The sequence below is a fragment of the Macaca fascicularis genome, chromosome 15, assembly GCF_037993035.2.
Source record: "Macaca fascicularis isolate 582-1 chromosome 15, T2T-MFA8v1.1".
Classification (NCBI taxonomy): Eukaryota; Metazoa; Chordata; class Mammalia; order Primates; family Cercopithecidae; genus Macaca; species Macaca fascicularis.
In genome coordinates, this window is record NC_088389.1 from 82288357 (window position 1) to 82302170 (window position 13814).

At 38.9% G+C, this 13814-nt stretch overlaps 1 protein-coding gene across 13 annotated transcripts in view; it reads left to right on the forward strand.

Annotated features, from left to right (window-relative positions):
- BNC2 (basonuclin zinc finger protein 2) overlaps positions 1-13814 on the forward strand; it is a 452504-nt gene that overhangs the window by 283896 nt on the left and 154794 nt on the right. For all 13 annotated transcript variants that reach the window (XM_005581671.5, XM_015437123.4, XM_015437125.4 and 10 more), the window contains one exon: positions 4810-4912. In XM_005581671.5, coding sequence (XP_005581728.1) covers positions 4810-4912 — 103 coding nt within the window. The remainder of the gene's footprint in view (positions 1-4809; positions 4913-13814) is intronic.

Consider the following 13814-nt stretch of genomic DNA (forward strand, 5'->3'; position numbering starts at 1 on the left):
TGATTATGATACAGGAGTCTAGTGGGGAACTTGTCTTGAATGGGAGACAGGGCCACTGCCCTGGGGAATGAGTGGTACTTGAAATCCAAAGAATGAGTAGGAGTTAACAACTTAAGCAGGACTTGGAAGGAGGGAAGCTAGAGAGCATGGTGTTAGAGAAGTAGGGATTGAGAATTTGGATAACAGAGGAGTCAGCTGTCTAACCAAGGAGGACGGACAGTCACTGTTTTTACTCGAGTAGGCAGAATCTGACAGGAGGGTGAAAATAACCTCAGTCAAGCAAATAACGATCAACTGTGTGGATCTCTTAAGAAGAGAGAATATTCATGGAGATGGGGAGAGAAGAGAAATGTGTAGGTTAATTAGGAGATAGTTTGGATAGTCTAGAAAAAAAGACTGGAATTGTGGTAGTAGCAGTGAGAGTAGAAGACAGGAAACGAAGGGATACATAATCTTTGGAGGAAGGCAGAATATCAGTGAAAACTCTGCCCCATAACTTGCTGTGAATGGAATCGTAACTCAGGATTCTTAGCTCAGTGTAATGGTGCACGCCTGTGGTCCTAGCTACTCGGGAGGCTGAGGTGGGAGGATTGCTTGAACCTGAAGGTCAAGGCTGCAGTGAGCCATGATCTCACCACTGTACTTCAGCCCGGATGACAGAGCTAGACTGTGTCTCTTTGAAAAAAAAGAAAAAAGTAAAGATTCCTTATCAGTGGAATGGAGAGCTGGTTCCGATTTCTAGATCTGTGACTTTAGGTAACATAGTAAGTTATCTCTACCTTAGTTTCTCCTCTGTGAAATAAAAGTAATAGTAGTAACAACGTTATGCTATTTTCTGAGAACTAAGAAGGCTGATGTTTATAAACTCTGGCACAATGTCTGGAAAATGGCAGATATTCAATCCATCTAGCTATTATTATAACAGGTAATAATTTACTATTGTAAATAAATAAATTAAAATCCTGAGGTTTGGTAGAGGAGGAGTAATGAGGAGGAGATAGTCCTTCTCCCATCTGTGTGAGGGTTTCTTTTATGTTCTTAGTTGGGGTCTCTCCTCTAAATCCACTGCACCCAAACCCCAAATTATCAAGTCCTTGAGCACAGGGACGCTGCCATCCACTTCCCACCACTTAAGAGGCAGTGCCTGGCTCCAAAGTGATGGTTTTTGCTTAGTGATGATATTTGAAGCTGTAGGAGGGCATGAAATTGCCAAATTAAAGAATGAAGAGCTTGGCCATGGGAAACACCTGTATTTATTTACAGTGGAGAGAGAGAGGAGCGAGCAGTTGCTGCCAGAAAAACTAGGATAGTCAGTCTCTACAGCCCAGGAATGAAGGAGAGTTAGTGCTGCAAGCTGCATCAGAGTCTGGGAGGACAAGAAGACCAGAGAAAAGGACCAGATAGGATGAGAACATTTCCTCTCAGAGAGACAGTTTCAGGCACGTGTGAGGCAGAATCCGGATTGTAGAGTTAAAATGTAGGTGGTGGCGAGGAAGTGGAAGCACTGGTTGCTGGGTGCATGGATTTCTCTTTCAAGAAGTCAGTGGTAAAGGTAAGCAGAAGGAATAATTGCTTTCAATAAGTTGCAGACTTAAGAAAATTTATGGCTGTTGTTATGTTTGTTCTTGGGGAATTGGGGCATGCTGATCATGTTCACGGCTGCCTCCATTCACCTCAGGTCTGAGTGCCTTCAACCCCCTTCTGGGCACTCGGAACAAGACTAAGCTGTATGTGGTACATTCTGTGAATGACAAACTTTGAAAATGCAGGTATGAAGAAAAGAGTAGACAGTTTCCAATAATGGAAATTGAGGAAGGAGTTACAAGGCACCCTGGCACCCTTGTTAGGCTGGGTCCTGGAGGTCTGCTTTACCCAGACCTGAATACTAATCTCTGCATAGATAGGTGGGAACAGTCTGACTGAACTGTCTGTTCCTTTCTGCATACCTGCATTTTCAAAGTGTGTAGTTCACGGAATGTAACAGCTTGGTCTTGTTCCGAGTGCCCAGAAGAGGGTTGGAGGCACTCAGACATGAGCTGAATGGAGGCAGCCGTGAACATATTCACAAGAATGAAAGTATATTCATTTTAACTCTTCCCAACTGTCTCCTTGTAATGCATGTACGTTTTTGAGGCTTAACTGACTTTGATAGTTTTATGATAATTTATGTTTTTGCATGTGGGTGAGTTGGCCAGTGATCACATTGGTTCTATTTTGTTGTGAATAAATAGTATGTCAAAGTTTTATGCTGTTTCAAAAATGTTATTTAGAATAAAACTTCCTTTGAAGCCGCAGTAGTCTTACTCAAAATATTTATTTAGGCCATATTGTTTAAATATATATAATTCCCTTAAGGGACAATTGTAGTCTATATAAATCTGAATTTAAAACAAATAGACCTTCTGGAATTCATAGAAATACAAAATGGATATTCTAGTGCTTAAGTGTTTATATACAAAAGGAGTTGAGGTGTTCCAGTGTTTGTATGTTTAGATACAAAAAGAATAGAATTCACAAAAAGGAATGATGATCTAAAAAGTTGAATTCCCAAATGTACCAGATGTATAAAGTTATTTAGGAAGACAAAATATTTGAATCATAAACTAATTCAGAGTAAGTGAATGAATGATTCAACCAGTTAAAAAAAAAAAAAAAATACACATAAAAATAAAGCAAATCCACAGTCTCTTAATTTGTTCTGATCTTAAATTTGTTCTGGGTATAATTAAAGTTGATGAAAGTGTGCTTTAAACAATACAAAGTTAGGATATTTTTATAAAATAATTAAATATTATCAAATTAATGATTGAAATATTTGTGTCTTTTATGCTAGAGTTTATATTAACTGTCCTTGAAATACCATCTCACTTTATTGGCCCTCCCTTGATTTTGGTAAAGCAGAGGTATTTTTTTTTAAAAGCATTTATGAAAGCTTTTATTATTGCACTTCGAATTATATAAATGTTTTAATGTCAACATAGTTCCCATATCTAAATTTATAATTAGATAATTTGTAAAGTTCCTTGTTTTTAGTGGAAACGCTGTCCTCTAAGCTCTTTTTATTTTGGTCACCGTACAATCAAGTTGTGAGTTCATTAACTAATGGACATGTTATTTAAGTAAACTGTTTCTAACTTGGGATGTTCTGATATATTTCTCAGTCAACAAATTATTGAAATTGAAATAAGAACTTCTGGAAGAAATATTTCTCCTTATAGTCTACAAATTAATCACTTCTATATACAACAAAGTTTACAACCTAGCTACAATTGGACCATATTTGGAAGAGAGATCCTGAAATATCAGGGAAGATTATACAATTAAATATTTCCCTAGTGGTAAACAGAAGCACAAATTAAAGATGGGGGTGAAGTATGAATGGAGTCTGCAGTGAGGACTCCAACATCTGAAACCAAATAGGGATCCATAGATTTAATGTTAATTAATAGAAGAGAAATATTTTACACGTGCCTGATCCAAAGCATAGGGAATGGTAGAAGCCCGCTCAGTCTTATTCTCTGTGAATGGAATTTGTCCCAATTACGTTAACAATATCCAAAATACTGCCTGTTACAAATGAGACAGTCTCTATAAAAATCCAAATGGTTCCAGAAGTATGAGCATCTGGAGCTGTGTAAGTGAGCATGGCTATCACGCACGGAGCTGCAGTTTCAGGTATCCCCATGCCCACCCCTCCACCCCAGAATCAGTAATCATTGATTGCATCTAAATCTGCAGAGAGATCTTTTCCTGGCAGTTCAAGTAGTTACAGTAGATTGTTAATCTGCGAATGATCAGACTAAATCCCTTCTGTCTTCAGAATTTCCATGCAAATTAGAATTAACTGTATGAGGTAAATTTATTAACTGTAGTCCGAGAGCATAGGTCAGCTTCAGCACAATTCTTAAACATACGTTTTTATTCATAAAAAGTTACACTCCATTTATGCTAATGTTCTATGGATTCATTTTATAATATTAACTGATGAGATGGTTTTTTAAAGTAGTTATAAGGAAATGAAAGATTTTTAAGTGTGTTTTTCAGTTTTCTGCACTACAGGTGTACTGTTCCAAATATAAAATATTCACAGAAATGATTTTTTCTGTTCCATGTCTCATCTAAAACCAGAAATTAAACTTATTTTCTTATGTCACCATTGAAATAAGAGGAGGATTGTTTTGTATTTTTCAAAACAGGAACGAAAATGGAATTAATAAAGAAAAAAATACTCAAGGAATTGGGATGTGCTAAATAATAACAGAAATATGTTAGGTCTTATTGATCACAGGAGTGTCTTTAAAATATATTTGAGAGTTTAGCACAACATTTAATTGAAATTCAGCAGAAGAAAAGTAATATTCTAATAATAATATTTGTGTGCCATATTTTACTTTCACAGACATTTCACTTGAATATTATTTTGTTACAATGTATTTTTTGCTTTATTGACAAGTGGATAAATTTAAGTGGAAATATATATTAGCAGCAATATACTTTTTCCTCTTTTGGATTTGTGATGTCATAAATCCAGTATCTTATAGAATATGTAGTCCTTTATTTTTATTCTAAGTTTGTAATCTAAAGGTTACTATGAATGACCTAAAACATTGTATTAGTGAATGAGCTTTGTTTTCTTTACCTTTTTTTATAAGAGATTGTGGCGATATCTAAATTTATTTTTAAAACCCTCCAGGCCCCTGCCATCATAAAGCCTTTAAAAATGGAAGTGGGCATTATTTATTAAAATGGTGAAAAGAGTATAGTATCTTTGAACAGATGCTGACCTTTTTTTCCTCCTTTATTTTTCAGGCCATCCGTTGCACACTGGTAAACTGCACATGTGAATGTTTTCAGCCAGGGAAGATTAACCTGAGGACTTGTGATCAGTGTAAACATGGCTGGGTGGCACATGGTGAGGAAAATCTGGGCTTTTCTTCCTGTTCTTATTATGTTCGTGTTCGTGTGTGTGTGTGTGTGTGTGTGTGTGTGTGTGTGTGTGTGTGTGTGTCTGTTTAGAGCAGTCACTGGCCTGGAGAAGAGAGAGGTCAGCTATGCTCCAAGTGTTAGTTAAGATTCAGCCTGTGGCTCTCAAACAGCATATTCTCAGCTCCAAGAAGCAGTGCTAGGCAAGCAGCTCTCAGCAGAAGGCCAAGACGTTTATAGGACAGTTGGGCTGTGGAGTTCTTACTGAGCATGGGCACAGCCAGCAAACACCAGGCCTGATGGAAACTCAAACATACCACAGTTGGCCTTTCAGGGCCTGGACCTCAGAGGGAAGCTGGCAAATCCTCCTTGCTTGAGAACTCCTCGATGACTGCTCACCCTTGTCGTATGTGCTAGGGGCTGAGTTTATCCTTCTAGATGTTAAATGTTGTATGGTCTCAGGTGGATGAGAGAGTGAACGGGAACATTATTTGGCTGGTATCTGAAAATATAACCTGTAAATACTCCCTTTCAGTGTGCATGGGGATTGGAGGTGGTCGACGTAGGTAGAGTGTGAGCTCTGTGTAGGTGTGTCCCGGGGTGGGGAGACCCCATGCGAAGGATATGAGTGTTGAGGCTTTTTGCCAGGTGCACAGAGCCGTTCTGTCGGTGTGCCCTGACTGAGCGTTCAGCATATTCCTGTGTATGGTTTATGTTTGTTCTGTTTAAGTAAAAGGAGACTTGGAAATAAGTAGACTTTCTTCTTTTTTTTTTTTTTTTTCACCTCCCAGACTGTAGAATTTAAAAAGATAGGTAATGTTTATGAAAAGAAATCCTGGCTTGAGATTTTTGGATAGCCCCGGGTATTGCCTCTTAAGTGGACATATTCTTCATTCCCAGGTGGTGCCAAACATCCAGTGGGTTGTATTTTTATAAATGTCATGTTATTCTAGCAAGATCTGAGGTAACAACACCGGGCCATGCCTTGAAATGCTTTTAATTTATCATGTACCTTGCTCGTGAGAGTGTGTATGCTGGAGTTGTGGGGACATTTCAGCCATGTTTCTGTGAGAGAGAGTACTCTGAGAGGAATACCCGGGAAGGGGTATGTTTCCACCAGGCAACCTCAATCCTGCAATCCTTCATGCCCACAGGGATAGAGCGCTTTCCTGCTTTATTAACAAGGCCCCAAATCAGCAACAATTCTCAGTCCGGTCTTGAACAACAGACGAGCTGCAGTTAGTTCTGCAGTCTCTTTATGTTACTACATTCAGTGATATCGTCTCTCGTCCTATATTAGTTTGCTGGGGCTGCCATGACAAAATACCACAGGCTGGGTGGCTTAGACAGCAGAAATTTATATCCTCAAGGCTCTGGAGGCTAGAATTCCAAGATCAAAGTGTTGGCAGGGTTGGTTTCATTCTGAGGCTTCTCCTCCTTGTTTGTAGATGGGCACCCTCACATGGTCTCTCATCTGTGGGGCATGCCCTGGTGTCTGCAACCTCCACCTCCAGGGTTCAAGCCATTCTCCTTCCTCAGCCTTCTGAGTAGCTGGGATTACAGGCATGAGCCACCACGCCCAGCTTATTTTTGTATTTTTAGTAGAGATGGGTTTTCACCTGGTTGGCCAGGCTGGTCTCGAACTCCTGACCTCATGATCTGCCCTCCTCAGCCTCCCAGAGTGCTGGGATTATAGGTGTGAGCCACTGTGCCCAGCCCCGGTGTCTTCTTGTGCGTCAAATTTCCTCTTCTAAGGACATCAGTCAGATTGGATTAAGGTCCACCCTAAGGGCCTCATTTTAACTTAATCACCTCTTTAAAGACCCTATATTCAAATATAGTCACGTTCTGAGGTAGTAGGGGTTATGACTTCAACATAGGAATTTTGGGGGAACACAGTTCAGCCCATAACAGTTCCTAAATAAACTTTTTTTCTCTGAGGAAGTGTTGGTTTTGCCAGGTAATAGGTACAGAACTTATGTCCTAAACCCATCAGAATTGTAAGAATATTGAAGGCAGTATGGGTGTAGACTGTTCTGAGGTCAAATCTTGGCTCTGTCACTTCATGACATGTTAATATCGCTGGACTTCAGTTTTCTTGTCTGTAAAATAGGATTAATAGTACCTACTTTACAGTCTTATTATGACAAAGAGAAAATATATGAAGCCTTTCCAAATAATGCATATTAAAAGTACAATGGACAGTAGATGAGCAGTAAAGGGGAGGCCAGTCATTAATCAAAGGGCTTTTCATTTATTCGCTCTCATTTTTGCCAAAGCCATCTTATATTATCATTATCTATCTACTATGGCAGCCTTGTGAGTGTAAAAGTTAACTGTGTCACCAGTTTGTTTTCTCTATTTAATGTCCATGTGCATATTACATTAGTAATGTAAAAGTAAAAGCAATGTTTTTTCCTTCTTGAACAACATAAATTATTCCTGGCCAGTGATTGTTTTGAGGACTTTCTGAAGAATGTCATTTTTCACCCAACTTGAATAAGATGTTTCTGTTACACCAGACTGTGCTTTTCCTACTGTACCATTAAAAATTCTATGTTTCTGGGATATTAATTTTGGTGTTTCTCAGACCTTAGTAAAATGAATTCTTTTTTTTTTTTTTTTTTTTTTTTTTGAGACGGAGCCTCGCTCTGCCGCCCAGGCTGGAGTGCAGTGGCCGGATCTCAGCTCACTGCAAGCTCCGCCTCCCGGGTTCACACCATTCTCCTGCCTCAGCCTCCCGAGCAGCTGGGACTACAGGCGCCTGCCACCACGCCCGGCTAGTTTTTTGTATTTTTAAAGTAGAGACGGGGTTTCACCGTGTCAGCCAGGATGGTCTCAATCTCCTGACCTCATGATCCGCCCGTCTCGGCCTCCCAAAGTGCTGGGATTACAGGCTTGAGCACCGCGCCCGGCCAGTAAAATGAATTCTAATTCTTTCCCTTATGATTATCACCTTGACCTCTCTTTTCTCATAACAGGGAGATATCTGTATATAACTCAAAATACATACACCCAGGCATGCAAATCCCACACTCTCCCCATTCGTGAGGCCAAATACAGCAGTGAGGGCTTGGCCTCTAGCCTTGGAGTTGGCAGCGGGATGAGAGCACCCACTCTTTTTGCCCCTAGCATTACAGCTAATTGCTTCATTCCACCCCGCCTGCACAGAAACCCTGAAATCATGTCTCTAGTTACTTCTGCTCAGAGGTGAAACACAGCATTCTTTCCGGCTGCCTTATACTGTGCAGTGTCCTGGGTGTGGGGCAACAAGGAAGTGACTTAGGTTTTCTAGTGTGTAATTTTCCTCTGAAATGCATGGAGCAGCAACAAGACTACCAAAATACATTGCCCAGAATGGTTTCATAGTAGCACTGAATGCATTCTACCTGTCATTATGTCAATAAAAGAAAATTTAATATCTGCTGCTAAAAAATAACCAAATGCCAAAATCATGTATTCTCTCTAAAATTAATTTTTAGAAATTTGTTGACCTCCTTTCTTGAATAAATTTTCCTTGTTAGCAGCATTTTCAGTTCATTCCTAAGATGTTGGATTTCATGGGTCATTATATACCATATCTATGCACATATGTGTGTCTCTGTATATGTACACACACATAAACACGCATTCTCTCTGTTGACCTAGATTGCTTATTAAAGCTGCTTAAGTTGTTGACATTAGCTGCTTTACAAAAATCTTTAGAAATGTGTTTTAAAAATAATTAAAGGCTGGGCGTGGTGTGTCTGACAGCCTGTAATCTCAGCGCTTTGTAAGGTTGAGGCAGGTGGATCACTTGAGCCCAGGAGTTCAAGACCAACCTGGGCAACATGGCAAAATCTTGGCTCTACAAAAAGTACAAAAATTAGCCTGGTGCGGTTGCATGTGCTCTCAGTCCCAACTACTTTGGAGGCTGGGGTGGGAGGTTTGATTGAACCCAGGAGGTCAAGGCTGCAGTGAGCTGAGATCACGCTACCACTTTCCAGTCTGGGTGACAGAGCAAGACTCTGTCTCAAAAATAAATAAATAAATAAATAAATAGTGATTAATTCATTATACTGCAACACCTGGGTTTTGGAATTACTAATACTTAGTGAGCTGTGTTACTTTTCACAGAGTATTTCCTTAAAATCCTTAGCACTATTGAGTTAAGGGGGGAAGGAATATCAGAGCAGTTCTGAATATCAGTAGGTATTTCCCACTAAATTAATAAAGGATTTCCTACCTTACCACCACCCTGTCCACATTAAGGAATCTTAGCTCTTTCACTCTGCTAATAGAAAGCAGGGCTTATTGAATTTACTTAAACTTTTTTTTTTTTGGTAAAAGATGACCATACCTAGTCTGAAATATTTTAGTTGGTGGGCCAGCATTGACTCAGAATTTCTAATTTTGTCAAGTCTCCGTAAAAGTACTCCAGTTTACTGCCACTACTTCACTGAAATACTATAAATACTATATTTTTTACTTTCCCTTGTTTGCTTTATCTTCTCTGTGCTTTTCCTTCGTTCGCCTAAAAAGATCTGAGTATGGCTTGAAAAACAGTAACAACGAAAGTTTTCTAGAAGTTCAACTCTTTTTGGTTCAGAAGTGGCAAATAAGATTAAGATACCAGGGTAAGAGCAGTAATGGGCTCCTTTTCTGGTGATGTAATTTTTTTTTTCTTTTTACCCTTTGCCTCCACACTAGAGTAGTAATTTGGCCATTCACAGAATTCAGACTTCAGCCAAATATTTTACAGAATATTAAAAATTAGCTGGTACAACTAGAATACACTCAGCATTGGGTACAGGTGGAAGTGAGTCCTACTTACTTTTCTCCCTTGATGAATACCTGCTTCTGATGGGAAGCATTACCAATAAGAGTTTGCTGTCTTTGTGAAAAAAACAGGAGGCTTGATGTAAAAGTTGAGGACTGCTGCACGAAACCTTTTTTATTGTTTAATGTTTGCAAGTTAGTTTTAATGTCCATAGTTTAGATGAAGACTTTATTTCTAAACCATTAAGATGAAGGTAAATAAAACAGTAAAAATAAGAAAGAGAGCAAACTGAATTCTAAACGGTTTTAGGAAATATTTAATGATAATCCAATACAACTGGAAAATTGTTTTATCCCATGATATTTGATTTGTGTGTTTGATAAAAGAGGTGGGCAGATTTTAGAAAGGTAATTCATTTAGAATTTTTTTTAAAACTAGATCAGTAACCTTTACTTCGATAAAGCTCATTTGTTAAGACTCTCTCTTTTGGAAAGAAAACAAAAAAATAAAAATAAATAAAAAAACAATTCCACGGTTTCCTAGGTATGTGAGGTGAGCATTTGGCAAGAATATGAGACTTGATGAATAAAAAATACATTTTATAGCTTAATGCACCCACAGCAGCTTTCTCTGTGTAAATTATTTTTTTCTTCTTTTTTTCTTTGACTTTAAATAACAGGATATGCCATTCCAAAAAGCTGCATGAGTACTAGAATTTTCATTCACTTTCAAGAGATCTGAATTAATACCAGTGTTATTTCCTTTGGCCGAGGTCTGCCTGCAAGAATGCTTGTTTCACTGGAATTTTGAGACCTTTCTTTTATTATGTTCTGTAAATGTGATTTCCTTTTACTGCATGCAGTTCATTCGAGGAAAAGATAGTTTTACATTATTACTTTAATTATTTACTAATTAAGCCAGCTTTTTTCCTGCCCATATTTCATCCAAAGTCCTCTGATTTTTTTTAATGTAAAGTGAGCAGACCTGGTCTACATCATCCAGATCATCAGTCAGTAGATATTTATTAAACATATCTCATACATGAAGGATTGTGCCAGGTAGCCTTCAGTTCTTCACCACAGGAAATGATGAGAAGCATAAAGTTAATTTAGTGTCATATACCAACCAGCTTTATGGTTTAATGTACTGTAAGACTTAATATGCATATAACCCATTAATTTCAAACCTTTCTTTTTTTGTAATTCACTGGATATAATTTTTCTTTTCATTTCTCAGCATCATTGAATTTGAATTTTCAGCTTGTATTTGATATGTCTTATCAGACCAGGGGAATTTATAGAGACCCTCACCCAAATAGAAAATATAGAATTTTCTACTGAATCTGAATATCAGTAAACAATAAATGATTTTTAAATACAAATATTACCATGCAAATTTAGGTGAGAATCCTTTATGTTTCTTTGCTAAATCTGGCAAGCCCGTACCTAAAAGAAAATCCTATTCAGACACAATTTGCATAAATCCTAAATCAGGGCTGTTGGTCATGAGCATCCTATAATCAAAAAGGCTTTGGGCCCAAAAAGGTTTTGGGCCAGGCTCTGTGGCTCACGCCTGTTAATCCCAGCACTTTGGGAGGCCCAGGCAGGTGGATCACGAGGTCAGGAGATTGAGACCATCCTGGCCAACATGGTCAAACCCCATCTCTACTGAAAATACAAAAATTGGCTGAGTGTGGTGGCACATACCTGTAATCCCAGCTACTCGGGGGGCTGAAGCACGAGAATCACTTGAACCCAAGAGGTGGAGGTTGCAGGAGCCAAGATTGCGCCACTGCACTCCATCCTGGTGACAGAGAGAGACTCCGTCTCAGAAAAAAAAAAGCTTCTGATTATATCAGTCCTACATTTAGAATCATGAGATCTCAGTATTCTATTTACAAATTCCTCAAGTTTGTTGGAGGCATGGTAGTTTGTAAGGACTTAAAAGGAAGGCAGATCAAAACAAGTACTTTTTCATTTTGTCCTGTGAAAAGTCACATGTCTTTATTATTTGTCCCAGTCTATGTTCTTATAAATTGTCTAAATATCTGTGAAAGTCGTTTGTTCCCAACTGGTAACTCTCTAATATTCTCCCTGACTTGAGTCCAAAACCTAACATAACTAAAGTAGTCCAGTCCTTTCCTTGCCAATCTCTTTTCTTCCCTAGTCTTTTCTCCTTCCCACTCCAAATAGAGATTCCTTTATCATAAGAATAAAGCATGACATTTCTGTGATATCATGCTCATTCTGAGTGACTCCACAACAGTGTCCATATGATAATTTGTAAATGTGTCAAGATAAAGAGAGGAGACTGAAAAACAACTAAGTTTCCTCTGACAAAGGAAGATAATGTTCCCAGCAAGCTCTGGCTTGGAGATTATCCCAACAAAAACATTTTCTTTCGTAGAAATTTTTTTCCAGAGGGGTGTTTAGGGCTTGGTGAACAGTAGCACAGGCACTAATTTGAGTCCTCGGGCGAAGGGAAGTACATGCTTAGCAGTGGCAAAGTGAGAACTAGATCCTTAGGGAAGATGTTTCTAGGGCTTTGTTCAGAAACACAAGGATAGAAATACTATCGTCGTCTTCCCTTGATGCATTCGTTTGGAAAAAGTGGAAGCTGTTGCAGTATCTGCTTAAAGAATTTGTCTTTCTAGTGGACTTAGTTTTTCCAGATTGTAAATACTGAAACCCGGCTTTGCCTAGCTGCAAAATTCTCTTTTGCTTAGGGAAAACAGCTTTTAGCTGCTTCCTAGTCTTGGTGAGGCAACTGGATTCTGGTCTTTCCATGAGCAAAGTCCTTGGACTTTTTTCTTCATTTTAGAGAGCAAAAGCAAGGCCATTTTCCCGCCTGGCACAGGAGGCTTTTTTGGGCTTGACCTGAGGGCACAGTGCCCTCTTCTGCTTCTCTCCTTTACTCCCTGATCACTGCTGATAAGCTCTAAAGGGAGGACATCCTCACAAATGCAAAGGTTTGGTGCTTGATTAATGGCAGTAACTATTTTCTTATTGTGTCCCTGAGCAGCTTTTGATTTGTTTCTCAGCCTGCCCACCTTTCGGATGGTGCTTTGAACTCCTTAAATTTTCTTTAAACACAGCACAAACAGTGCCTCCCCTTCAAAGTCCTGGGCTGTCTGCCTGTTAGCTCCCCAGATTTTTTTTTTTTCCCTAGCTCTTGTTTTATTCAGATGGAACATAAGATGAGGCTGGCAAGACCTGGCCTCAAGTGTAGTCACTGCTGGTCTGCTGGTAAGGAGTTTCATGGGAGGGCGTTGAGAATGAAACACACAGAGCTGTGTCCCCGGGATATAAAAAAGCTTCAGGTGAATGAATGGGAGGCAATATACAAAATAGGTAAGAATGTTGTTATTGAATGAGACTGTTTACATTCACATCACGGCTCTATCACCTACTGTAGGTAGAGTCTTGTCGAGTTGTATAATCTCTCTGTTCTGTCATCTGTGAAATGTGAATGATGATAGCTCCTAGCTCATAGTGTTCTTCTAAGATTAAATGAGATAATCCAGCAGACTCATACATAGTAAACACTTAGTAAGTGTTAGTTGCTGTTATCACTAAATTCCTATAAAAGTAAGACTTCAACACTGTGGACGTGATAGACATGTTTTAGCAAAGTAGAGTGATTAAAAGTTGGGTGTGGCCAGGCCAGTGGTCAAATCCTTTCTCTGCCTTTTGTTAGTAATGCCTTCTCTAAGACTCAGTTATTTTATCAAGAAATTCAAATAATGATAGCAATGCATCTAAATAACACAGATACATTTTGAGAGAGGCTTACAGGAAAGAGTAGGGTTAGCCCAATATTCTGGCACAACAATTTTAGAAGCTAGTATTGTTATTACTAAGTCAATAAAATCATCAATATGAATGATAATACCTAGTGTCTCCCTTAAGGTACGAATGTGGAATGGGATGGGATGAAACTATTTCTCCTTCCAGGGAAGGTTATCTACAGTATGCAGTTGCAGAGGTCAGGTCACCAGTTCTTTTGGCTGTCAGACCAAGCATTCCCTAAGTGAAATTGTTTTCCCCAGCAAATCCAGTACAGTTCCATACCTTCCATTTCCCCTAAAATGTCATTTGAACCCTTATTTGAATACAGTAAGGAATATTTTACA